Source organism: Hypanus sabinus, chromosome 11 (genome assembly GCF_030144855.1).
Source record: "Hypanus sabinus isolate sHypSab1 chromosome 11, sHypSab1.hap1, whole genome shotgun sequence".
Lineage (NCBI taxonomy): Eukaryota > Metazoa > Chordata > Chondrichthyes > Myliobatiformes > Dasyatidae > Hypanus > Hypanus sabinus.
In genome coordinates this window covers 2,272,061-2,296,369 of record NC_082716.1, presented here as the reverse complement: position 1 = coordinate 2,296,369, position 24,309 = coordinate 2,272,061, and the positions used below count along the sequence as shown (strand labels likewise).

At 44.1% G+C, this 24,309-nt stretch overlaps 1 protein-coding gene across 1 annotated transcript in view; it reads left to right on the top strand.

Annotated features, from left to right (window-relative positions):
• The window catches only part of LOC132401647 (leucine-rich repeat and IQ domain-containing protein 3-like), a 168,209-nt gene that overhangs the window by 73,616 nt on the left and 70,284 nt on the right, over positions 1-24,309 (top strand). Inside the window, exons 2-4 of the mRNA XM_059983662.1 lie at positions 5,246-5,524; positions 8,158-8,478; positions 18,767-18,903. Coding sequence (XP_059839645.1) covers positions 5,246-5,524; positions 8,158-8,478; positions 18,767-18,903 — 737 coding nt within the window. The remainder of the gene's footprint in view (positions 1-5,245; positions 5,525-8,157; positions 8,479-18,766; positions 18,904-24,309) is intronic.

The following is a 24,309-nucleotide window of genomic DNA, read 5'->3' as shown; positions in this document are numbered from 1 at the left end:
TTAAACTCACTAGGACCCCATTTCAAACATTTCTTCCCATCCTCTTTAAACCCCACATTTATTTCCACCCCCCCCCCCCCCCCCAGTCATCCAGTCTTCATACCCTCTGGAGTGGAGAATTCCAGAGATTCTCCTCCCTCTAAGAAATCCCTACGCATCTCATTTTTAAATGTGCACTGTAATCTTGGAACTGTGTCCCCTAGATTGAGATGTGTCCACTGGTAGAATATTGACATCTGTCACTCTCAGGAACTTGCATAGTATGGTACAACATCAGACCCTTCAGTTCAGCACGTCCCTGCCAATCATAAGATTAGCTTATATTCCTTATTGAAGGAATGGTATCCTACAGGAAGGATGTGGAAGTTTTGGGGAGGATGTGACCTGGATTGAAGCTATAAGAAGAGAACGTGGAGCATAGTACAGTACAGGGCTTTAGGCCCACAATGTTGTGCCTACACTTTAACCTACTTCCCTCCCACAGAGGCCTCCTGTTTTCAATCATCTATGTACCTATCTAAGATACTCTTAAATGTCCCTAATGTATCTACCTCTCCCTGGCAGCACATTCCACACATGTACCACTAACTGTGTGAAAAACCTACCTATAACATCCCACCTATACTTTCTCCCAATCACTTTAAAATTAACCCACTCCGTTAACCATTTCTACACTGGGAAAAGTCCCTGGCTGTCCCCCTTAAATTGGCAAAGGATTCTATTCTCTGGATTGTTGGTGGCTGAGAGGAGACCTAATAAGGATCTATAAAAACTAAGAGAGGCATAGATAGTGTATGCAGTCTTTTCCCCAGGGTGGAAATGTCAGATATTGCAGGGTATAGGATAAAGTGAGAGAGGTAATTGTGTGGTTGTGTGGAGCAGATTTCATTCCCCTAAAGACTGCGGCCAAACTCGACAGTGACTTGAACATTATCTTTTATTGGATTGTTTTTATGTTTATATTTTTGTGTTTTGTTTTACTTATTGAGTTTTTTATGCTGCATCACATCCAGAGCAACAAACATTCCTGTACTGAAGAATGGCAATAAGCAATCTTGAATAAGGGACCAAATCTGTACATTCTAGTTCTGGTGTAACTTCAGTGCAACTATTGCAAATTTTTCCAAATTCTAACCCTCTTCACATCTGGACTATAGAATCCCATTATAGGAAGGATGTCAAGCTTTCGACAGGGTGCAGAAGAGATTAAACGAGATATTGCCTGGATTAGAGGGCATGCTATAACAAGAGATTGGACAAACTGGGGTTGTTTTCTCTGGAGCAACGGAGGCTGAAAGGAGATCTGATGGAGGTTTATAAGATTCTGAGAGGCATAGATAGAGGAGAAGGACAGTATCTTTTTCCCAGTGTTGAAATATCTAATACTAGAGGATGTGCATTTAAAGTGAGAGGGGGTAATTCTGAAGGAGATGTGAGGGGCAAGTTTTTTTACAGAGTGGTGGCTGCCTGGGATAGTGGTAGAGACAGAAACATTAGAGACTTCTGTAAACATTCAGATAGACACATGAATGAGGAAAATGGAAGGATATGGACCTTGTGTAGATATAGGGGATTGGTTTAGTTGGCCATTTGATTTCCAATCTGATTGGTTCAGCACAACATTGTGGGCTGAAGGGCCTGTTCCTGTGCTGTACTATGTTATAATAAAGGTTAATGCTCCATTTACCTTTCTAGCCTTGTGGTTGCACCTTGGCCTGCTTATTTTTGCAACTTGCGGGCGGGAGCAGTGAGGTCCCTCTGTTCACCTGCAGGGTTTCTCCATTTTGATAACAATCAGACTTTACATTCTTCTTTTTTTCCCTGTAAGAAATTCCTTTCATCCTCCCTCTTCAACCAAATGTTTGGTTGTGTTGATTTCCTCTCTCTCTTCAGCTCCATGTGTGCGGATAAGAGCCCTTAAGTGTCTGGGGAGCGTTTGATGGTGCCAGGGTAGTGTTTATGAATATTCTGTTGTGATGCTGATGCAGTGAGAAGTCGCACACTAGGTGGCAGTCAGTCACTGGCGTGGCCAAGTTCTCCTAAGGCTCTCCAGTGTAACAACGAGCAGTGATTAAAAATACCTATTAAAAAGTGATTTGCTACATTGTGGGATCAGAAGGTCATACGATGAAGATTGAATGAAATGGGCCTGTACTCTTTAGGGGAATGAAAGCTGATCTCATTGAAATGTATGAGACCTTGGAGGGATTGACAGAGCCGATCTTGAGAGGCAGTTTCCTTTGGCCGCACAGTCCTGAACTGGGGGTTAGATGAGGAATTTGTCTTTCAGAGGTTTGTGAATCAGAATATCTCTCTGCTCCGTGGGTGTGCAGGTACAATGCTAAAATACACTCAGTGCCCTCTTTATTCTGTACCTACTTTACGAAATAAAGTTGCCACTGAGTGTTTGTCATGGCTTTTGCTGCTGTAGCCCATGCACTTCAAGTTTCAACGTGTTGTGCATTCAGAGATGCTCTTCTGCAAACACCACTGTTGAGTTACTGTCACCTTCCTGTCAGCTTGAACCAGTCTGGCCATTTTCCTCTGCCTCCCTTGTTAACAAGTCATTTTTGCCCCCACAGAATTGCCACTCACTGGATGTTCTTTGTTTCTCGCACCAGTCTTTGTAAACTCTAGAGATTGCTGTGCATGAAAATCCCAAGAGATCAACAGTTTTTGAGATACTCAAACAGCTCTGTTTGGCATCAGAAGTCATTCCATGATCAAAGTCACTTAGAGCAAGTTTCTTCCCCATTCTGATGTTTGGTCTGAATGATAACTGAACCTCTTGACCATGTCTGCATTGAGTTGCTGTCACATTATTGACTGATTAGATATTTGTATTAATGAGCAGGTGTACAGATGTACCTAATAAAATGGCCACCCCGTGCATGTAGAATTATAGATATTGAGGCAGCATCGAGGGACAGGAGACCGGGTGGGTAAATGTAGTCAAGGCAGATTATCCCACTGAGAAAGACCTGGAGATAAAGATTCTAGATGGATAAATGTAGTTGAATCAAATTATTCCACTGAGGGAAGAAGTGGGGATGCGAGACTGGATAGATAAATATAGTTGAGGCAGATTATCCTACTGGGGAAGAATCAGGGATTTGAGACCGGATGGGTAAATGTCGTCAAATCACATTATCCCACTGAGGAAGAAGTGGGGATACGAAACTAGAGAGTTAAATGTAGTCGAATCAGATTATCCCACTGAGTGACAGTGAGGACAAGTAATCTTATTATTATTAATGCCCAAAGAAAAGTGCACAGTTCTTTTATGTTGACCTGAAGAATTAACAGGATCTGTGATGAAAGGGTTCGAAAGGTGGCGTCAGTTGTCAATGTGGAGCTTTGTCTGTGACGCTCTGGTGTCAGATCTGATTATGCATTTTTTTAAAAAGAGAAAGCAGATGATATTTTCATGGAGGATACAATGAGAGTCACCTTGCTTTGGTCATTCATGTCCTGTTCCATGGGACTGGTGTCCCTGGAGTGAAGGGTGACCTGGTAGCATAATATTCCTCCCACATTCCAAAGACGTAAGGGTCAGTAGCTTGCCTGTTTACATGGGTGACATAGAACCATTGGGTTGGATGGGGCTGTCACTGTGCAGTATCTTAAAATACATCAAAAGTAAAATCAGAAGGGGCACAGGGTGAAAGGTCACAGTATTTTCAGCATATTGAAAATCTGGCTGAGTGAAGCCACAACAACAGCCTCTCACTCAATGTCAGCAAGACCAAGGAGCTAAGTATTGACTTCAGGAGGAGGGAAATGGATGTACATGAACCAGTCCTCATCAGGGAATCAGTGTCAAACTTGGTGTTATAATTTCAGAGAACCTCTTCTGGGCCCAGCACGCAAATGCCATAACGAAGAAAGTATGGCAGCATCTCTACTTAAAGTTTGCAGAGATTCAGCATGACATCTTAAACTTTGACAAAATTAATATAGATGTGTGGTGGAGAGAACATTGACTAGTTGCATCGTGGCCTGGTATGGAAACACCAATGCCCTTGAATGGAAAATCCTACAAAAAGTAGTGGATGCAGCACAGTCCATCATGGGTAAAGCCCTCCCCACCATTGAGCACATCTACACAGGGTGTTGTTGCAGGAAAGCAGCATCCATCATCAGGAAATCCCACCACACAGATCATGTACTCTTCTCACTGCTGCCATCAGGAATGAGGTTCAGGAGCTTCAGGACTCGCCACCAGGTTCAGGAACAGTTATTACTTCTTAACCATCTGGCTCTTGAACCAAAGGGAGTAACTTCAACAACTTCACTCATTCACTCATCCCAACACCGAACTGTTCCCACAACCCGTGGACTCACTTTCAAAGACTCCTCATCTCATTGTCTGGATCCTTATTTGTTATTTATATATTTTTTTCCTTTTGTATTTGCACAGTTTGTCATCTTCCACACATTGGTTGTTTGTCTGTCCATTGGGTGTGTTTTTCATTGATTCTACTGTGTTTCTTGGATTAATTGTGAATGCATACAAGAAATATGGTGACATATTTGTGCTTTGATAATAAGTTTACTTTGAACTTTCTCAGCGTTGGGGAGTCTAAAAGTAGAAGGCATAGCTTTAAAGTGAGGAGAGAGATTTAAAAGCAGACTTGAGGGGCAGCCTTTTTACCCAGAGAGTAGTGCGCGAGCTGTCGGAGGAGATATGATTATAATGCTTTAAAGGCATTTTGACACGTACATGGATAGGAAAGGTTTAGAAGAATATGGGCCCAAGACATTGCTGAGGATCCCTCCCACCCATTCCACAATCTCTTTGATCTACTACCATCAGGAAGGAGGTACAGGAGCATCACTGCTATGACTGCCAGACTGGGTAACAGCTTCTTTCCTCAGGCTGTGAAACTAATGAATACCCTGCCAGCACCAAGGTCTCATCATTAGGACAGTGAGCTGTTTATGCCTGTGCTGCACACTACATGTTTTTCAAACTAATTTTTATTCATTTGTTTATGGTAATATTTTGGTTTATGTGCTGTGTGTGATGTATGTTTTGTGAGTGCACCGTGGTCTGGAGGAATGTTGTTTCATTTGGTTGTATATATGTACAGTCAAATGATAACAAACCTGAACTTGAAATGCAGGCAAATGGGACAAGCTCAACCAGGCAACTTGGTCGTCACAGACTATTTGGGCTGAAGAGCCCATTTCCATGTTGTGTGGCTCTGCATGATACTCTTTAACACTTTTGTGTTTCCCACAGATGCCTGCAGACATGAGACGCCTGGTGGACAGCACTCGCCTTGTGTCCCCCACAGAGTCATTGATCCTGTCGTGCGGAGGGATGGACCACACATGCAAGGAGAAGAAACTGGAGGAGATTGTCGTGGTGAACATGTCTGGAAGTTACCTGATCAACTTCGGTGACCTGACCCGCTGCCGGGCTCTGATGATCTGCATTCTGCCCGGGAATTATATCACCAAAATCGATGCTCTCTCATACTGTCCAAATTTAATCAAGTTGGATCTCCATGGCAACCACGTAAGTGAAGAAGGATGTGTGAGCTAAGTGTAACCGAGTGGTCTAGTTGGAGCGCTGAATGCTGACGATCAGAGTGCTGAATGTTTGATGTTCACATCAACAATCCAGCAGTCACCAATCTACAGAGAGACGGAGTCTCGATGCGTTCCATGTAAACCGGGGCTGTCGAGCCTCATTACGTTCTCTCCTCGTCCCAAAGTGCTTGATCAGCAGTGTACTGCTCTCTGCAGGCTGTCACTCTGGAGCAACCAGGAGGGAGAGTCTGTCCCAGACACTCTGCAGTATCCACAGGCTGGAAGACCACAGGCTTTAAACCCAGGGATCCTTCTGCCCAGCCATACCTGCGATGTGCTAAATAGAGATGATCGTCTGAAAAGCCCTGCTGGGCAACACAATCAATAAATCCAGCAGTTCAAAGTAAATTTATAATCAAAGTATACACGTCATCATATACAATCCTGAGATGTGTTTTCTTGTGGGCATTTACAGTAAATACAAAGAAACACAATGGAATCAATGAAAGACGGACAAACAACCAGTGTACAAACGATAACAAACTGAAAATACAAAAGGAGAAAATAATAAATGAATAAGCAATAAATATTGAGAATGGGCGATGAAGAGTCCTTGAAAGTGAGTCCATAGATTGTGGGAACAGTTTAGTGTTGAGGTGAATGAAGGTATCCCCTCTGGTTCAGGAGGTAATAACTGTTACTGAACCTGGTGGTGTGGGCCAGTTCCTGCATTCATTTAGATTGCTGTGTATCTTTTATCCGAGCACCACTTTGTGGTAATAACCCCACTTCATCTGATTTGGATAATGTTTAAAAATCTTTAAAACTTTGCCTTAGGAGGTGTGATCACTTGATACAAGTGTGATATTCTCCTTAGAGGTTGTCCATTAGTGGGTTCTGACGTGGTTGTAGAGGCTAATCCAGGATGTTATGTTGGATTCCATTAATGGAGAACATCAGTGTGTGACTTTGTTTAACTTGGGGAGTCTGGTGCACAGGCAGCCACCACACTGTCTTTGAAAGATCAGGGTCAGGGTCCAGTGGCATAGAATGCGAGGCAACAAGGGACCCTTTACTACTGCAGCCTTCCTCCACCTTCTCTGCTGTTGTGATGTGTCATCATCTTTCACTAGCTCCACTGTTGAGGTTTTGGTTGGATCTCTCTGTCTGGAACCTCTCCCTTGACCTTACTGTGATGGGTGAGCCTACCAGGAGCTAAGCTCCAGACAGAATCACTCTTGGGATCTCAGGCACTTATTCCGGCACCACTTTGTGGCCATAATCTTACTTCCCCTGCTATGGCAAAAATCTTTGAAGCTTTGCCTTTTTATGACAATGATTTGGATGATGTTAATTGATGGCTTTGTGGTCAGGTTTGTAGGTGACATGAACATGGGTGGAAGGGGAAGTAGTGTTGATGGACCAGCTGTTTGTCAGAAGTTCAGTGTGCAGCATGTCTTGTGGATTGATACTTATGGTTGTGAGGGGTTCAGTGAGCTGATGGGTCTGTTTATGTGTTGTATCATACTATGCTTCTCTGAGGATCGTCACCTTGTGGTGGAGAGCCTTATGAAATCCTGAGATTGAAGCTTAGCTCCTGGAAGCGGCATCTATGGGGGTAAGGTCAAGAGGGAGGTTGAAGACAGAGTAATCCAAACCAAGACCTCAACAGTGGAGCTAATGGAAGATGATGACGCATCACAATGGCAGTGAAGGATCCCCAGTTGTCTTCCATTCCACGCCACGAGACCTGACCCTGATCTGTCAAGTACCATGTGGTGGCTCCCTGTGCATCAGCCTCCCCATGTTAAACAATGCCATGCACAGATGTTCTACGTTAAGGGAATAACCCCTTTGGAGAGCATCATATTTGACTTGAGTGACCACACTCTACGACTACTTTGTGGCAACTTGCTCTCAGCTGAGTTCCTGTCTCTGCAGTGCTGCATGTGGTTAAAATAAAATCTTGCATCACATTGGAGTTAATGCCTTTACAGCCCTTTGGAGGCTCTCTCCAACCGGTCCCAGTCCTCTACCTTTCCCCAAAGAATAGCCACTAACAATCTGAAAAATCTCCTATGTTCAGACCACAAGACATATGAACAGATTTAGGCCATTTGACCCATCAAATCTGCACTGCTATTGTATCATGGCTGACTTATTATCCCTCCCTGTAACCTTTGACACCCTGATTAACCAAGAATCTATTAATTTCCACTTTAAATATACCCTATGACTTGGCTTCTACAGTCGTCTGTGGCAAAGAATTCCACAGATTCACCACCCTCTGGCTGTAGAAATACCTCCTCATTTCTATTCTAAAGAAGCCCTCTGGCCCTAGACTCCCCCACTATAGGAAACATCCTCTCCACATGCACTCTCTCTAAGCCATTCAATATTTGATAGGTTTCAATGAGATCCCTCCTTCACTAGTTTCTAAACTCCAGTGAATGTAGGACAAGAGCCATCAAACACTCCTCGTATGTTAACCATTTTATTCCCAGCATCATTCTTGTGAACCTCCTCTGGACCCTCTCCAATGCTACCAATAAGGGGCCCATAATTGCTCACAGTACTCTATTTGTTACACTAAACAGTCGTTTCTGTTTCTGTTGTTAGATCACTGAGCTTCCAGGTGAGAGCTTTTGGTCAGACATGAAGTGTCTGCAAATCCTCTACCTGCACAACAACATCATTGGTGACATGAGCAACATTGAAGCCCTGCGTGCCTGCTCGCGGCTTACCATTCTGACCTTGTCCGACACCCCCGTGAGCCTCTTGCCAAAGTATCGACACTTCATCGTCAACAACATCTGGTCTCTCAAAGCTCTGGACAACTTTGTCATTGCCGATGAGGAAGTCATGGAGGACTGGCCAAGAAATGAGAGATTCAAAGCTTTAAATCCTGAGTTTCTTCTTGAAGTTCCTGCTGTTTCCCAGGTTGGTACCATTGTCTGGCATTGAGAGGAAAAAGTGCTTCAGGTTCCCCTGAGATCAGACAGAAGTGCAGAAATAAATTGCTGGAAATAGGCTGAGAATCCATCAGGATTGAAAGGGGAAGGATAGATTGCAGTTTCCAACGGGAAACTCTTTGTTATAATTATTCATTCACAGGCTATGTGAAATATTACTGCAGTCCTGCTGTTGAAGGTGCACGCATACTGCTGTCGGATTTGTAGATGGATCAAATTAAACTCAAACTCCAGTTTATTGTCATCTACACAAGTCCACATCTGTACAGATGTAATGAAAAACTTATTTGCAGCAGTATCACAGGCACAGAGTATCAGATACACAGCATTCACAAGAAAAACATCTACATAAATTACATACAATTATGGCTAAGAGTAATAAAGATATAATGATAATAAATACAATTAGAATAAAAATAGTGTTGGCACGGTAGCATTGTGGTTAGTGTAACACTTTACAATGCCAGTGATTGGGGGTTCATTTCTTGCCATGGTCTGTAAGAAGTTTGTGCGTTCTACCACAAACATTGGGAAAGCGTACAATGGGTTCTCTTCCCCCTCCACCCCCACATTCCAAAGACACATAGGTTAGGGTTAGTAAGTTTAAAAACGTCTTGGTGCTGGAAGCATGGTGACGCTTGTAGGCTGCCATCAGCATAGCCCTTGGACCGTGTTGGTCAGTAACCCAAACAATGCATTTCACTGTGTTGTGATGGATCATAGTTTCTATGGTGTTACGACAAATAAAGTTAATCTTTAACTAAGTCAGTTTTAGTGCAAAGTGGGAGTAGGCAGAATTGGCTGAAAACCAGACCCTTTGACCCACTGAATCCAAGCTGACCTATTTACACTAATAGGTTGTGCGTGGCCTCTCTTTTGCCACGATGAAGCCACTCTCAGGGTGGAGTACCAATTCCATCTAGGTAGCCTCCTACATAATGGCATGAACATCAATTGCTCCGTCTAGTAACTTTTTTCCCTCCCCTTCTCTCTTTTACTCCCTACTTTGGCCTGTTACCTCTTTTCATTTGCCTGTCACTTACCCTGGTGCCCTCCTCAATTCCTTTATCCCAAGGTTAGCTCTCCTCTCCTATCAGATTCCTTCTTCTCCAACCATTTACTTGGATCACAGTCGTGTTGGATGAGCATCACCTTATATTCTGTCTGGGTAGTCTCCAACCTGATGGTGCGAACATCGATTTCTCAAACTTCTGGTAATTGCTCCCCTCTCTCCTTCACCATTCCCCATTCCTGTTTTCTTCTTTCATCTTACTCTTTACCTGCCCATCACTTCCCTCTGGTGCTCCTCCACCTTCCCTTTCTTCCATGGTCTTTGGTCCTCTCATAGCAGATTCTCCTTTCTCCAGCCCTTTATCTCTTTCTCCAATCAACTTTCCAGCTCTTTATTTCACCCCTCCCCCAGTTTCACCTATCACCTACATCTTGTATTTCTTCCTTCCCACCTTCTTACTCTGACTTCTCTTCCATTCCAGTCCTGCTGAAGTGTTTCGGCCCAAAAGACTGTTTATTCTTTTCCATAGATGCTGCCAGGCCTCCTGAGTTCCTCCGGCATCTCCAGATTTTCTTGTGTTTGTGCCTTTACTTTTTCCACCTATCACCTCCCAGCTCTTACTGCCTCTCCCCACCCACCTGGCTTTGCTTATTATTTTTCAGCTTGTGCTCTTTTCTCTCCCCCACCACCATATTCTGGCATCTTCTCCCCCCTTTCCTTTTTGTCCTAATGGAGGGTCTTGGTCTAAAACATCACCCGTTTGTTAATTTCTATAGATGCTGCCTGACCAGCTGAATCCCTCCAGCATTCTTTTTGTGGTGCTCTGGACTTCTAGCACCTGCAGAATCTCTTGTGATTGCTATTTACACTAATCCTACCCTATTCTCCCCGCATCCCCATACACTTTCCCCAGGATCACCACTCACCCACACTCGGGGGCAATTTACAGTGACCAATTAACTGTCTTGCCCTGAGTGTTTGTTTTAATAAAATTCTGCTCTGTCTTCATACTGGGGCCAGATGAAGCCACAGCTCGTGAGAAGCTGGCCATCGGTAGCTTACACCACAGACGATAGGTTGCCGCAGCTACTGTGCTGTACAAAATGCACACCAGCCACAGCCCTGCAGACCTTCGCGCCATGCTGTCTTCATCTTATGAGAGACGGCGCACCACAAGATCAAGTTTATCTATGCCTGCTCATCACCGTTTCTATGCCTGATGCGAGAACCTACACACTTCCTTCTCTGTGCTGTCAGAATTTGGAACAGCTTCCAGACGCTGTGGTTGGAAACATCTGCGACGATGGGCTCCAAGCTTTCAAGAGTCAAGTGCACAAACACCTCTCATCTCCGGGAGGGAAGTCACATCCTTCTTCATAAACTATCATGAAGGGGACCAGGATGGCAATGCTTGTTTGTTGGCAGGTAGGGTTATACCTGACTTTCAAGAGCACTGGTGAGTTATGTTCCAGCTGGACTTAGTCCGTAAACTGCTGGAGAACAGTGCGGAAAGATCAAGTGCTGTTTTCTTCCAGTAGGGATTAGTTTTTAGTTCCAAGTGCTCCTGTCACGTTTTGTCACCCTGTAACCTTATCCTTCAATCTGAGTTATGGAGGACAGCGTGCGTATCAATGTCTCTCTCCAGCAGACTTCATCGTGATCATCATGACTCCAGTATTTCTACTATTTTTTAATGTTTCTTAATTGTACATATGATTTTTTTTAATGTTTTATTGCTGAACAGCAGTGAACCATCTGATCAGCCTATCAGAGTTCTGTTTGGGAACTAGTTGACTTGATCAGCATTTCTGATCTGGCTATTGTCCACGAATGCACTTAATAAAAAAAAAGATGCAAGTCAAGTTTCTCCAGAAGAACTGAGCGTTCAGACCCAGACAGTTGTCTCTAGCCTTCCATCTCAATGTGTTTAATACACATCTCAGTGAGCTGCAGTCTCGCCTCTGAGGTGTAAGCTTCCCAGAATTCACTGCACTGGAGGACTGCATCAATTTAAAGACGTGAAATTGGAACAAAAGAACAGTCCAGTGCAGAGACAGGCCATCAGGACTGTACTGACTATGATGCTAGATTAAACCATGTCCCTCCCTGCATATGCATGTGCCCATCTGAGAGGTTCTTAAATGCCACTTTTGTACCTGTGTCCACCATCTCCACTTGCAGCCTCTTCTACCACTTGTCACTGTCGAAAAAAAAATAAATTAACCCCAGATATCTCTCTTAAACTTCGTCCACTTACACTTTAGATCAAAAAATTTTAGGAACAGCTTCTGCCCCTCCACTTCGGCACCCTTTCTAAAGTTTCTGTTTCCTTCTGGTAATGAAGCTGCCTGAAGTGCATGCAGTATTCCAGATGTGACCTGACCAAAGTTTCATATAGTGCCCCAGTAGCGCAATGCTATTACAATCAGGTTGTCTGAGTTCAGAGTTCAATTCTGGTGTCCTCTGTAAAGAGTCTAGGGAGTTATCCTGTGGGATGCATGGGTATCTCCAGGCACTCTTGTTTCCTCCCACAGTCCAAAGACGTAGTGATTACTAGGTTAATTGGTCATTATAAATTGTCCCGTGAATAGGCTATAGTTAAATCAGGGATTGCTGGGGTGACATGCTCATTGTGTCAGAAGGGCCTGTCCTGTGCTGTATCTTTAAATAAATAACTCAGATGACGTTCTAACTCTTATACTCAGTGCCTGACTGATGAAGGCAAGCATGCCGTTTAAAATATTGCAGGACATCTTTGCAGTACACCACCTTTCAAACTTGTGTTGCCACTTTCAGGGAGCTTTGGATTCCACCCCCCCCCCCCCCCGATCTCTGTACATCAGAATGTGGATAGTTGCCATGTAAAACAAGGGAAATTCTTAAAGTAGCGTGGCAGGCAATGGCCACTCTAACTGGCCGTCCGGTGAGAGTGGTGATGAGGCCCCTTCAGGAACCACTTCACATATACTGCTTTACAGATTACCCATTTCCCCATAGAAACCCACCCATTAGTGCTTTCCATAAAGCCACCTCAACCTGCTATTGGACTAGTCTGGATGATTATTGTTATTGTCTTTGCAGTTTAACAATTAATTAACAGCTTCTATTTTTTTGTAACTGTCTGTATGCATGTAACTATTTAGTATGTTTCCTAGTGGCCACGGTGTGTATATTGAATTGATGTGTGTCCCCTACTGGTCACAGTGTGTAAATGCAGTTGTTCAGAGTGTCCCCTAGTGGTTATAGTTCTTCCTATCATTCTGGAAGCTTCTTGGTATTACATTTTTACTGTACTGTACCAGCAGTTATGGTTGAAATGACAATAAAAGTGAGTTGACTGATTTGAATACGGGCTATCTGATTGGTTAACTCTTGTGAATTTGACAAATACTTCTCAAGCTCTGAACAGATAATCAGTGATGTCATCTCTTGGTAACCTTGTCTTGCTTTCGTCAGGTGGGGTATCGTGTTTAAAAGTTAGCAAGTCATGTTGAGCTGTGTCAAACTGAGGTTCTGGCACATTAGAGTACTGTGTATAATTCTCATTGCCCCATTACAGAAAGGATGTCAGCACTTTAGAGAGGGTGCAAAAATGGCTTACTGGGATGTTGCCTGGATTATAGAGCATTAGCTGCAAAGGGAGATTGGACAACTTGGTTTGTTTCCTCTGGAGCACTGGGGGCAGAGAAGAGGCCTATATGGTTATGAGAGACATAAACAGAATAGAGAGCCAGAGGTGGAAATGTCAAATACTGAAGGGTGTAGAGGGTGAAATTTAATGGTTTATGAGGCAAGTTTTCTTTACACAGAGATTGGTGGGGGTCTGACTTGTGCTGCCAGGGGAGATGGTGGAGCATATGACAACAATGTCTCCATGCTTGTCCCCATGACCATGCCCAGCTATGACGACCTTAAGGAAACATAAAACAAAATATTACCATAATTAAGTAAACAATATTATGCACGCGGTGCACAGCACAGGTAAACGGTTTGCTGTCCTATATGTGAACCTTGTGGTGTCAGGGCCTGAGTCTCACAGCCTGAGGGAAGAATCTGTTACCCAGTCTTGCAGTCCTAGTCCTGATGCTCCTGTACCTCCTTCCCGATGGTAGTGGGTCAGAGAGATAGTGGATGGGTGGTAGAGCTCTTCAACAATGCTTTCGGCCCTTTGTATACAATGCTCCTGGTAAATGTTATAAATGGACGAGGGAAACCCCGGTAGTCCTCTTGGTGGTTTGTACTATCACTTGGCCTCTTGACCGCAGAGCATTCTCATTAGTCTTATTCACTGAATGTTTGCTTGTACACTGTAAATCATTTCCCTCTGATTTCTCATCCATTTGCTTTTGCATGTACTTTGCTGAGTGTTTGACAAACCTCACAGGCAGGCAGTTCTGCATCACCATTGCTTACACATTTTCATTCTCATCCCTAGTTGTCTTTGAGAATGTGGTGGTAAATTAACATTCTAATAACAAAGTGGCTTGGTAGGACCATAGGACATGGGCACAGATTTGGGCTATTTAGCCCATAGAGTCTGCTCCACCATTCTGTCTTGGCCCATAACATGGACTAATTTTTATTTCCATCGATCCCTCCAGACCTGCTGAGTTCCTCCAGCATTTTGTTTGTGTGTTCTGGATTTCCAGCATCTGCAGAATTTTTTGTGTTTATGGAATTAAGCCACTGAGTTTCTCCAGCTCCTTTGTGTGTCTGTAACTGGTTGGTTAATGGATTTTAATTCATATTTATTTAGTTAATTGAATTTAAATGCTCCTTTTGCTGGGTGGGAATCAGATTCATGAGTTGAGGTTATTAGTTGAGGGTCTAACTACTACAGCACATTGAAACATTACGATGTGGTGTGATCAAATTCACAAGTTGAGGCTGTTGGTCCACGGTCTGACTATAGCAGTACTAGAACCATTAAGATGTAGTGTGAAAGGCTGTTTATCTTTCTGACACTTTGCTACAATACACTTCCATAAAGCAAAATTATGACTAGTTATATTGGTTTTATTCTTTTCCTGACTGTTATTTGTTCCTTTAAATTTCTTTTGCTCTTTACAACCTCATTTGTGTTGCACCTTTCAATGTATTTATTGTATAAGGAAGTTGTCACAGTAGTGTGAGGGTGAGGGGCTGTTGGGGAGAGTCTCTGCATCACAACTCCAGAGTCCAGGGTTCAGTCATAAGAACTAGGAGCAGGAGCAGGCCACATGACATAGCGACCCTGCTCTGCTATTCAGTGAAATCGTGGCTGATCTGGCCATCTCCAATCCCTGCCTTTTTCCCCATAACCTTAATTCCCCTACTATGCAAAAATCTGTCCAACCTCTTAAATATATTTACTGAGGTGGCCTCCTTCACTGGGCAGAGAATTCCACATAGTCACCACTCTCTGAGAAAAGCAGTTCCTCCTCATCTCCATCCTAAATCTACTCCCCCAAATCTTAAAGCTACGTCCCCTAGTTCCAGTCTCACCTACCAGTGGAAACAACTTTCCTGCCTCTATCTTATTTTCGTATTTTTATATATTACTATAAGATCTCCTCTCATTATTCTGAATTCCAGCAAGTATAGTCCTAGGTGACTCAATCTTTCCTTATCATCTAACCCTCTCATTTTTGGAATCAACCTGGTGAACCTCCTCTGCACCACCTCCAAAGCCAGTATATCCCTCCTCAAGTAAGGAGACCAGAACTCCACACAGTACTCCAGGTGTAGCCTCACCAGCACCCTGTACAGTTGCAGCATAACCTCCCTGCTCTTAAATTCAATCCCTCTAGCAATGAAGGCCAACATTCCATTTGCCTTCTTGATAGCCTGTTGCACCTGCAAACCACTCTTTTGTGATTCATGCATGGGCACTCCCAAGTCCCTCTGCAAAGGGCATACTGCAATTTTTTTACTACTTAAATAATTGCTTACATTTTTCCTTCCAAAGTGGATGACCTCGCATTACCAACATTGTACTCCATCTGCGAGATCCTTGCCCACTCACTTAACCTCTCTATATCTCTCTGCAAACTCTCCATATCTTCTGCACAATTTGCTTTTCCAGTCAATTTAGTGCCATCAGCAAATTCAGATACATTACACTCAATCCCTTCTTCCTAGCCTTGGCCACTGAGGCTCCCCCCCACCAACCCTTGCTCCCTCACGTATCCCATGTTGGTTGATTAATTGATCACTGTAAATTTCACCTAATGTGTAGGTGAGTTATATAATCTGGAAATACACGGTAACATAAAATTGGGATAAGGATAAATTGTGGTTGTTAGAATCAGGATCCAGTTTATTATCAGTGACAGAGGCTCTTGAACTAGTGGGGATAACTTCACTCACCCAACACTAAACTGTTCCCACAAACTATAGAATCACTTTCAAGGACCCTTCATCTCATGATCTCAATATTTATTTCTTTTTTTTGTATCTGCACAATTTGTTGTCTTTAGCAGATTGGTATTTTCACATCTTGTTTTATGCAGTCTTTTATTGACATTTCATTAGAATGTTTCTTCAAAATTACTGTGAATGCCTGCAAGAAAATGTATCTCAGGGTTGTATATAATGACACGTAGGTACTTTGATAATATTATTTTGAACTTTGATATATTGTGAATATTTTGTACCACAACAACAACTTCTCATTCAATGTTAACAAGACTAAGGAGCTGATTATTGACTACAGGAGCAGGAAACTGGACATCCGTGAGCCAGTCCTCATTGGGGATCAGAGGTGGAGAGGCTTAGTAACTTTAAATTAGCTGGTGCTATCCCTTCAGAGGATTTGTCCTGGGCCCAGCACACAAGTGCAATTATGACGAAAGCATGGAAACGCGTCTATTTCCTTCGACATTTGTGAAGGTTCGGCATGACATCTAAAATTCTGACAAACTTCTATAGATGCGTGGTGGAGAGTATATTGACTGGCTGCATCACAGCTTGGTATGGAAACACCAATGTCCTTGAATAGAAATTCCTACAAAAAGTAGTGAGTACAAACAACCCAGTTCATCACAGGTAAAGCATGAACACTGAGCTGTGTTGCAGGAAAGCAGAATCCATTATCGGGGCCCCTCCGCTAGATCTTCCCCTCTTCTCACTGCTGCTATCAGGAAGAAGGTACAGGATTTTCCGTATCCACACAACCAGATTCAGAAACAGTTATTAGTCCTTAACTACCTGGCTCTTAAACCACAGGGGATAACTTCACTCACCACTATACTGAACTGTTCCCACTGCTTTCACTTTCAAGGCAACACACACAAAATGGTGAAGGAACTCAACAGGTCAGGCAGCATCTATGGAAATGTAGAAACTGTCGATGTTTCAAGCCCAGATCCTTTTTAAGGACTTCACTTTTAAGGACTCTTCATTACATGTTCTCGATGTTTATTGTTTTTTTTTCTTTTTGTACTTGCACAGTTCGTTGTCTTTTGCACACTGATTGTATGCCCTGTTGGTGTGATCTTTCATTGATTCTATTATCGTTATTGGATTTACAAGAAAATGAATCTCTGGGTCATGTATGGTGACATATGCTGAAGAAGAAGGGATCTGGAGAGGAGAGTGGATCATTTGAAGAAAGGGAACGAGGAGGGGAGCCAGAGGGAGGTGATAGACAGGTGAGGGAGAAGAGGGGGTGAGAGGGGAACCAGAATGGGAAAAGGGAAAAGAGCTGAAGGAGGAAGGAATTACTGGAAGTTTGAGAAGTCGATATTCATGCTATCAGATTGGAGACTACCCGGATGGACTATGAGGCATTGCTCCTCCAAACGGAGAGTGGCATCATCATGGCAGTAATGGAGGCCATGGAGGTATGTAACGTCGATTACTATAAACTCTAGCAGCACGCTTTCTCCCATGTCCACTTTCTTCTCCAATCAGCATCTGCAAAATCTATTCTGTTGACATTGTTCATGATAGTTGGAAGAGCTATGACAGGCTGAATGGCCTATTTTCATCTTGGATGATGCTGTGGCTCTGACCGTTTCTCTGACGTGTTGAGTCCTGGCCTTTGCTCCTTGCTAATTTTAATTGCGACATGGTTGTCAGCTGTGCCGTCAGATGTTTAGGCTGCGGGATCTGGAATTCCCTCCCTGAAGCCCTGTCTCCTCCTCTGAGACCGTCCTTGACAAAGGTTTAGTCTCCTGCCTGCCAACTGTGTTTAGGGCTCAGTGTCAAATTTTGCTAAACAGCACTTCTCTGAGGTGGTTTGCAAGATGTGACTGAGCTGAAGGTGGTATGTAAATGAGTCTCTGCTGCATTAGGATAAAATCTCTGTGGTTAGCCACTACAATCAGCACAGGCTGTTATTTCCTAATTGGATAATATTAAGTAGAATGTTTGAAAATTATCAGAATTATCAGATTGAGTTCAAGAACCGCAAGGTAATATTGCAGCTCTATAAAAACCCTGGTTAGACCACACTTGCAATTTTATAATCACAAGAGATTCTGCAGATGCTGTAAATCCAGAACAATTCACAGAAAATGCTGGAGGAGCTTAAGTCAGGCAGCTTTTATGGAAATGAATAATGGGTCAACATTCCAGGCCGAGACGCTTCATCAGGACCTGACTGAAACGTCAACTGTTTAATCCTTTCCATAGATGCTGCCTGACCTGCTGAGTTCCTCCAGCATTTTGTGTGTCTTACTTGGAGAATTGTTTTCAGTTCTGGTCACCTCATTATAGGAAGGATGTGAATACTTCAGAGATTGTGCAGAGGAGATTTACCAGGATGCTACCTGGATTACAGAACGTTTTATGAGGATAGGTTGAGTGAGCTTGTGCTTTTCTGTATGGAGTGAAGCAGATATGAGGTGTACGAGACAAAAAGAGGCATAGATTGAAACAACAGTTGGAGACATTTTCCCAGGGCAGAAATGGCTAATACTAGGGACTTAACTTTAAGGAAAGTTTGGAGGAAAGTATGGGGGGGGGGTGTCAGGGGTAAGTTCTTTACCTCTGGGACTGATGGGTGCATGGAATGCCCTGCCAGGGGTTGTGGTAGAGGTAAATACATTAGGGATATCTAAACGACTTTTAGATAGGTGCATGGATGATAGAAAAATGGAGAGCTATTTGGGAGGGAAAGGTTAGGTTGATCTTAGAGTAGGGTGGCATAAAATAGTGGGCTGAAGGGCCTGAACTGAATTGTACTGATGTGTGTTCAATGTAAGCCTTAGATTGCTGGCTGAGTCACAGACTGTCGTTGATACTGTCACCTCTCTCACAGATGTCGACCTGGTGCAATGAGATGGAGAATATCCGAAAACTGATGGCCACTGTAAACACCATCCTGGCCCATCACTCTCCAGTTCACATCATCCAGCGATGGATCCGTGGGCACTTCACCAGAAAGAAGCTCAGCAGGTATTACCCCTGCCCCAGTGCTCTGACCCCCACATTACACCTGTTGAATCAGATTTCAGCAGGTATCACCCCCACCCCGGCGCGCTGACCCCCACGTTACACCTGCTGAATCAGATTTCAGCAGGTATCACCCCCGCCCCAGCGCCCTGACCCCCACGTTACACCTGCTGAATCAGATTTCAGCAGGTATCACCCCCGCCCCGGCGCCCTGACCCCCATGTTACACCTGCTGAATCAGATTTCAGCAGGTATCACCCCCACCCCGGCGCGCTGACCCCCACGTTACACCTGCTGAATCAGATTTCAGCAGGTATCACCCCCGCCCCGGCGCCCTGACCCCCACGTTACACCTGCTGAATCAGATTTCAGCAGGTATCACCCCCACCCCGGCGCACTGACCCCCACGTTACACCTGCTGAATCAGATTTCAGCAGGTATCACCCCCGCCCCAGCGCCCTGACCCCCACGTTACACCTGCTGAATCAGATTTCAGCAGGTATCACCCCCGCCCTGGCGCCCTGACCCCCAGGTATCACTTCCGCCCCGGTGCCCTGACCCCCACGTTACACCTGCTGAATCAGATTTCAGCAGGTATCACCCCCACCCCCACGTTACACCTGCTGAATCAGATTTCAGCAGGTATCACCCCCACCCCCACGTTACACCTGCTGAATCAGATTTCAGCAGGTATCACCCCCACCCCGGTGCCCTGACCCCCACGTTACACCTGCTGAATCAGAGTCTCATTGATGCCAGGCAAGTTTGGTGGTGCCACTGCTTTCATTTGGTGGCAAACAGACAATGGCTCCGGTTACTGCACCTTTCTTATTTATTTGGGATACAGTACAGAACAGGTCCTTGTGGCCCTTTGAGCCACATCACCCAGCCTAATTACAAAGACCAACTAACCTACTAACCAGTATGTTTTTGTGTGTGGGAGGAAACTGGAGCATCCAGAGGAAACTTGTGTAGTCATGGGAAGGAACATAAAGTCATAAATGTGAGAGATTCTGCAGATGCTGGAAATCCAGAGCAACTCACGCAAGATGCTGGAGGAGCTCAGCAGGTCAGGCAGCATCTATGGAGATGAACAAGTAGTCAACGTTTCGGGCTGAGACCCTTCATCACGACTGGAAGGGCGGGGGGGTGGGGAAGGTACCAAAATAAAAAGGTAGGGGAGAGGAAGGAGGATAGCTAGAAAGTGATAGCAGATGCCAGATGGGTGGGAAAGGTAAAGGGTTGGAGAGGAAGAAATCTGATAGGAAAGGAGAGTGGACCATCTGAGAAAGGGAAGGAGGAAGAGAGGAGGAGGTGATAGGCAGTCAAGAAGACGTAAGAGGGAAGGGAGTGGGATTTTTTTTTAACTGGAAGGAGAAATCGATATTCATGCCATCAGGTTGAAGGAAAGTACAAGTTTCGGGCCGAGACCCTTCATCAGGATGAATCCTGATGAAGGGTCTCGGCCAGAAACGTTGGCTACTCTTTTCTCACGGATGCTGCCTGACCTGCTGAGTTTTTCCAGCGTTGTGTACGTATTCTTTGATCCACAGCATCTGCAGTTGTATTTTTGTGTTTTGAAGGGAAGTTTACAGAGGATGCTGAAATTGAATTCCAAACTCGAATGCCCTGAGCTGTAATAGCAGCACTGTAAACTCTGTGCTACCGTGGTGCCTTTGATAGCAGTAATAGTGTGAGTGGGTGGGAGGGAAGAAAGGGGTTTGTTCTGGCCTTGTTGTTTGGTTCCATGTTTTGTTCTCAACATGGTGGACATGCTATGATGGCACCAGATTGCATGGTGACACTTACAAGCTGTCCCCAGCACATTCTAAGGTGAGTCGGTTGATAATGCAAATGATATGATTATCGGTATGTTTCTATGTACCATGTGATGAATAAGTGAATCTGAATCTGGTCTCCCCGACAATGAATGGTTAGGCAGGCTCCTTTACAGGGATGGCTTGTTAGAGGCATGTACAATGATAAGAGGCATAGATCGAGTGGACAGCCAGAGACTTTTTTCCACCAGGGCTGAAATGACTAATATTAGGGGTCATAGTTTTAAGGTGATTAGAGGAAACTATGGGGGGGGGGGTGGAATTTCAGAGGTAGTTTTTTCTTTACACAGAGTGGTGGGTGAATGGAATGCCCTGCCAGGGGTGTTGGTAGAGGCAGATATATTAGGGGCATTTAAGAGACTCTTAGAAAAGCACATAGATGACAGAAAACTGTAGAGTTATGTGGAAAGGAACACACAGTAGTACTGTAATGCTTTACAGTACTAGCAGTGTTCAATTCCTGCCTCTGTTTGTATGTTCTCCCTGTGACCAACTGGTTTTCCAATGGGTGCTCTAGTTTTTTCCCACATCTCAAAAACATACAGTTTAGAGTTAGTAAGTTGTGTGCATGTTGTGTTGAGGCCAGAAGCATGGTGACATTTGCGGTTAGTCTCTCGCGCATCTTGGACTGTGTTGATCGTTGACTCAAAACAACCTATTGTCATGTTTCAATGTCTGTGTGACAAATAAAGATGATCTTTAAAAGCTTTACCTTCAGGGAAGGGTTACGTTGATGATAGAGTAGATTAAAGGTTGGCACAACATTGTAGGCTGAAGGGTCTACACTGTGTTGTAATGTTTTATGAGAATAGAGAGGGCCTTTTCTGGTTGGCTGTCAGTGATTAGTAGTTTTCCACAGGTGTCACTGTTAGGACCTCTTCATGTTACAATGATTTGAATGATGGAATTGATGGTTTTGTGCTCATGTTAGCAGATGATACAAAGGTTTTAAAGAAGAGGTTGATAGGTTCTTGATCAGCCATTAGAATGGAGATGAGGAGAAATTTCTTTAGCCGGAGCGTGGTGAATCTGTGGAATTCATTGCTACAGACGGCAGTGGAGGCCAAGTAATTGTGTATATTTAAAACAGAGGTTGATGGGTTCTTCATTTGTCAGGGCATCAAAGGTTATGGGTAGATGGCAGGAGAATGCAGTTAAGAGGGATAATAAACTAACCATGATGGAATGCTGGAGAAGACTTGATGGGCTGAATAGCCTAATTATGCTCCTATATATAGTCTTATGATCTTGAATGCTACAGTGGGAATCAAAACCATTGTTGTTGATAATTAGTCATGGGCTCTGACCACTGCAATAGCATAACATTAAGATGCTATACCATCATCTGCTTCTGCCCACCACACAGTTTCACAGAACAAAGTAAGGACATGTTTTTAATGGTTTTATTGTTTGTAACTCAAATACTTTAAATTCCTTTTGCCACTTCCAATCTCATTTGTTGTTGCACATTTAGATACAGATGCAGGACAGAAATCTTTCCCTGTTTATCCTTTAAGTCTCTTACTATTGATATTTTCTCAGCATTTTGTTTGGTACTTGTCAGCACTGCGTGATCCCAGTGGACATTAGTTACCAGGACCGCCAGTGAGACTTACTCAGCCTATTTCTTCTTTTGTATGTCAATTGAAATCAGATTCTGTTGTCCTGTTTTTAAGTGCAAAAGAATTGAAAATCCGGTTTTTATTTGTAGATGTAGAAAATGTGGCGAGAATTGTGTACAATGTGAAATTTGACTTGGCACCTCAGGGGATGGTCGACACCGGCACGTGTCAAATTTTTGGTTTGTAGGACATGTTAAGCATGCCAGCTGAAATTGAATAGTTTTTTTCTACTGTGGACAAATGTGCTTTGAAACCAGCTTAGTCTCACAGCACAGAACCAGGCCCTTCAGCCCCTTGCATCCATCCTAGCCATTAAACACCCATTAACACCCCTCCACACCCCTCCCAACCACCACTACTTCATCATTTCCTTTCAGGGTAACTTGTGTACAAATACTCCTGTGTCCAGCATATCTTTATGGACATCAAATCAATCTATGTGTATAAGTTATCTTATGTAGTTATATTTGTGATTTTTTAAACATTGTTTTCTTTATCATATTGTGTTTTTTTTTGGTGCTGCATCAGATCTGGAGTAACAATTATTTTGAGCAAGACAAAGTCTGCAGATGCTGGAAATCTGAGCTCATCAAAGCAGTCTCCCAATCTATGTAGGGTCTCATCGATATACAAGAGGCCACACCAGGAGCACCGAACACAATATATGATCCCAGCAGACTCACAGGTGAAGTGTCGCCTCACCTGGAAGGACTGGGGCCCTGAATGGTAGTGAGGGAGGAGGTGTAGGGACAGGTGTAGCACTTGTTCTGCTTGCAAGGATAAGTACCTGGAGGAGATCAGTGAGAAGGACAAATAGACAAGGGAATCACATAGGATCAGGCTTTTCATTCGAGAAAAAAGGAGATGTCTTTCTTTTTCAAAGAGAGGGGCTTCCCTTCCTCCACCATCAATGTTGCCCTCAACCATATCTCTTCCATTTCATGCACGTCTTCTCTCACCCCATCCTCCCGCCACCTTACCAGAGATAGGTTTCCTCTTGTCCTCACCCACCACCCCATCAGCCTCTGTGTCCAGCACATAATTCTCCAAAACTTCTGCTCCCTCCATCTGGTTCCCACCACCAAGCACATCTTTCCCTCCCCCCCCCCCCCACTTTCCACAGGGATTGCTCCCTACGCAACTCCTTTGTCCATTCAATCCCTCCCCACTGATCACCCTCCTGGCACTTATCCTTGCAAGTGGAACCTGCCCCTACATCTCCTCCCTCACTACCATCCAGGGCCCTAAACAGTCCTTCCAGGTGAGGTGAAAATTCACCTGTGAGTCTGTTGGGGGTCATTTACTGTGTCCAGTGCTCCCGGTGTGGCCTCCTGTACATCGGTGAGACCTGATGTAGATGGGGAGACCATTTCGCTAAGCATCTACACTCCGTCCGCCAGAACAAGTGGGATCTCCCAGTGGCCATCCGTTTTAATTCCACTTCCTGTTCCCATTTTGATATGTCCATCCATGGCTTCCTCCACTATCAGGATAAGGCCACACTTAGGCTGGAGAAACAACACCTTGTATTCCGTTTGGATAGCCTCCAAACTGATGCCATGAACATTGATTTCTCAAACTTACAGTAATGCCTCCACCTCCCCCCTCCACCATTTCCCATCCCTTTCTCTTTCTCATGTTATCTTCTTACCCATCCATTGCCTCCTCTACCTGTTTTTTCTCTTTCTTCCATAACCTTTGTCTTTTTCACTGATCAACTTCCAACCTCTTTATTTCATCCCTCCCCCTCCAAGATTCACCTATCGCCTGGTGTTTCTCTCTCCCCTCCACTGACCTTTCAAATCTATTCCTGCAGCTTTTTTTTCCCAGTCCTGCTGAGGTGTTTTGGCCCGAAACGTCGACTGTACTCTTTTCCATAGATGCTGCCTGGCCTGCTGAGTTCCTCCAGCATTTTGTGTGTGTAACAATTAATTCAATACATTTGTGTC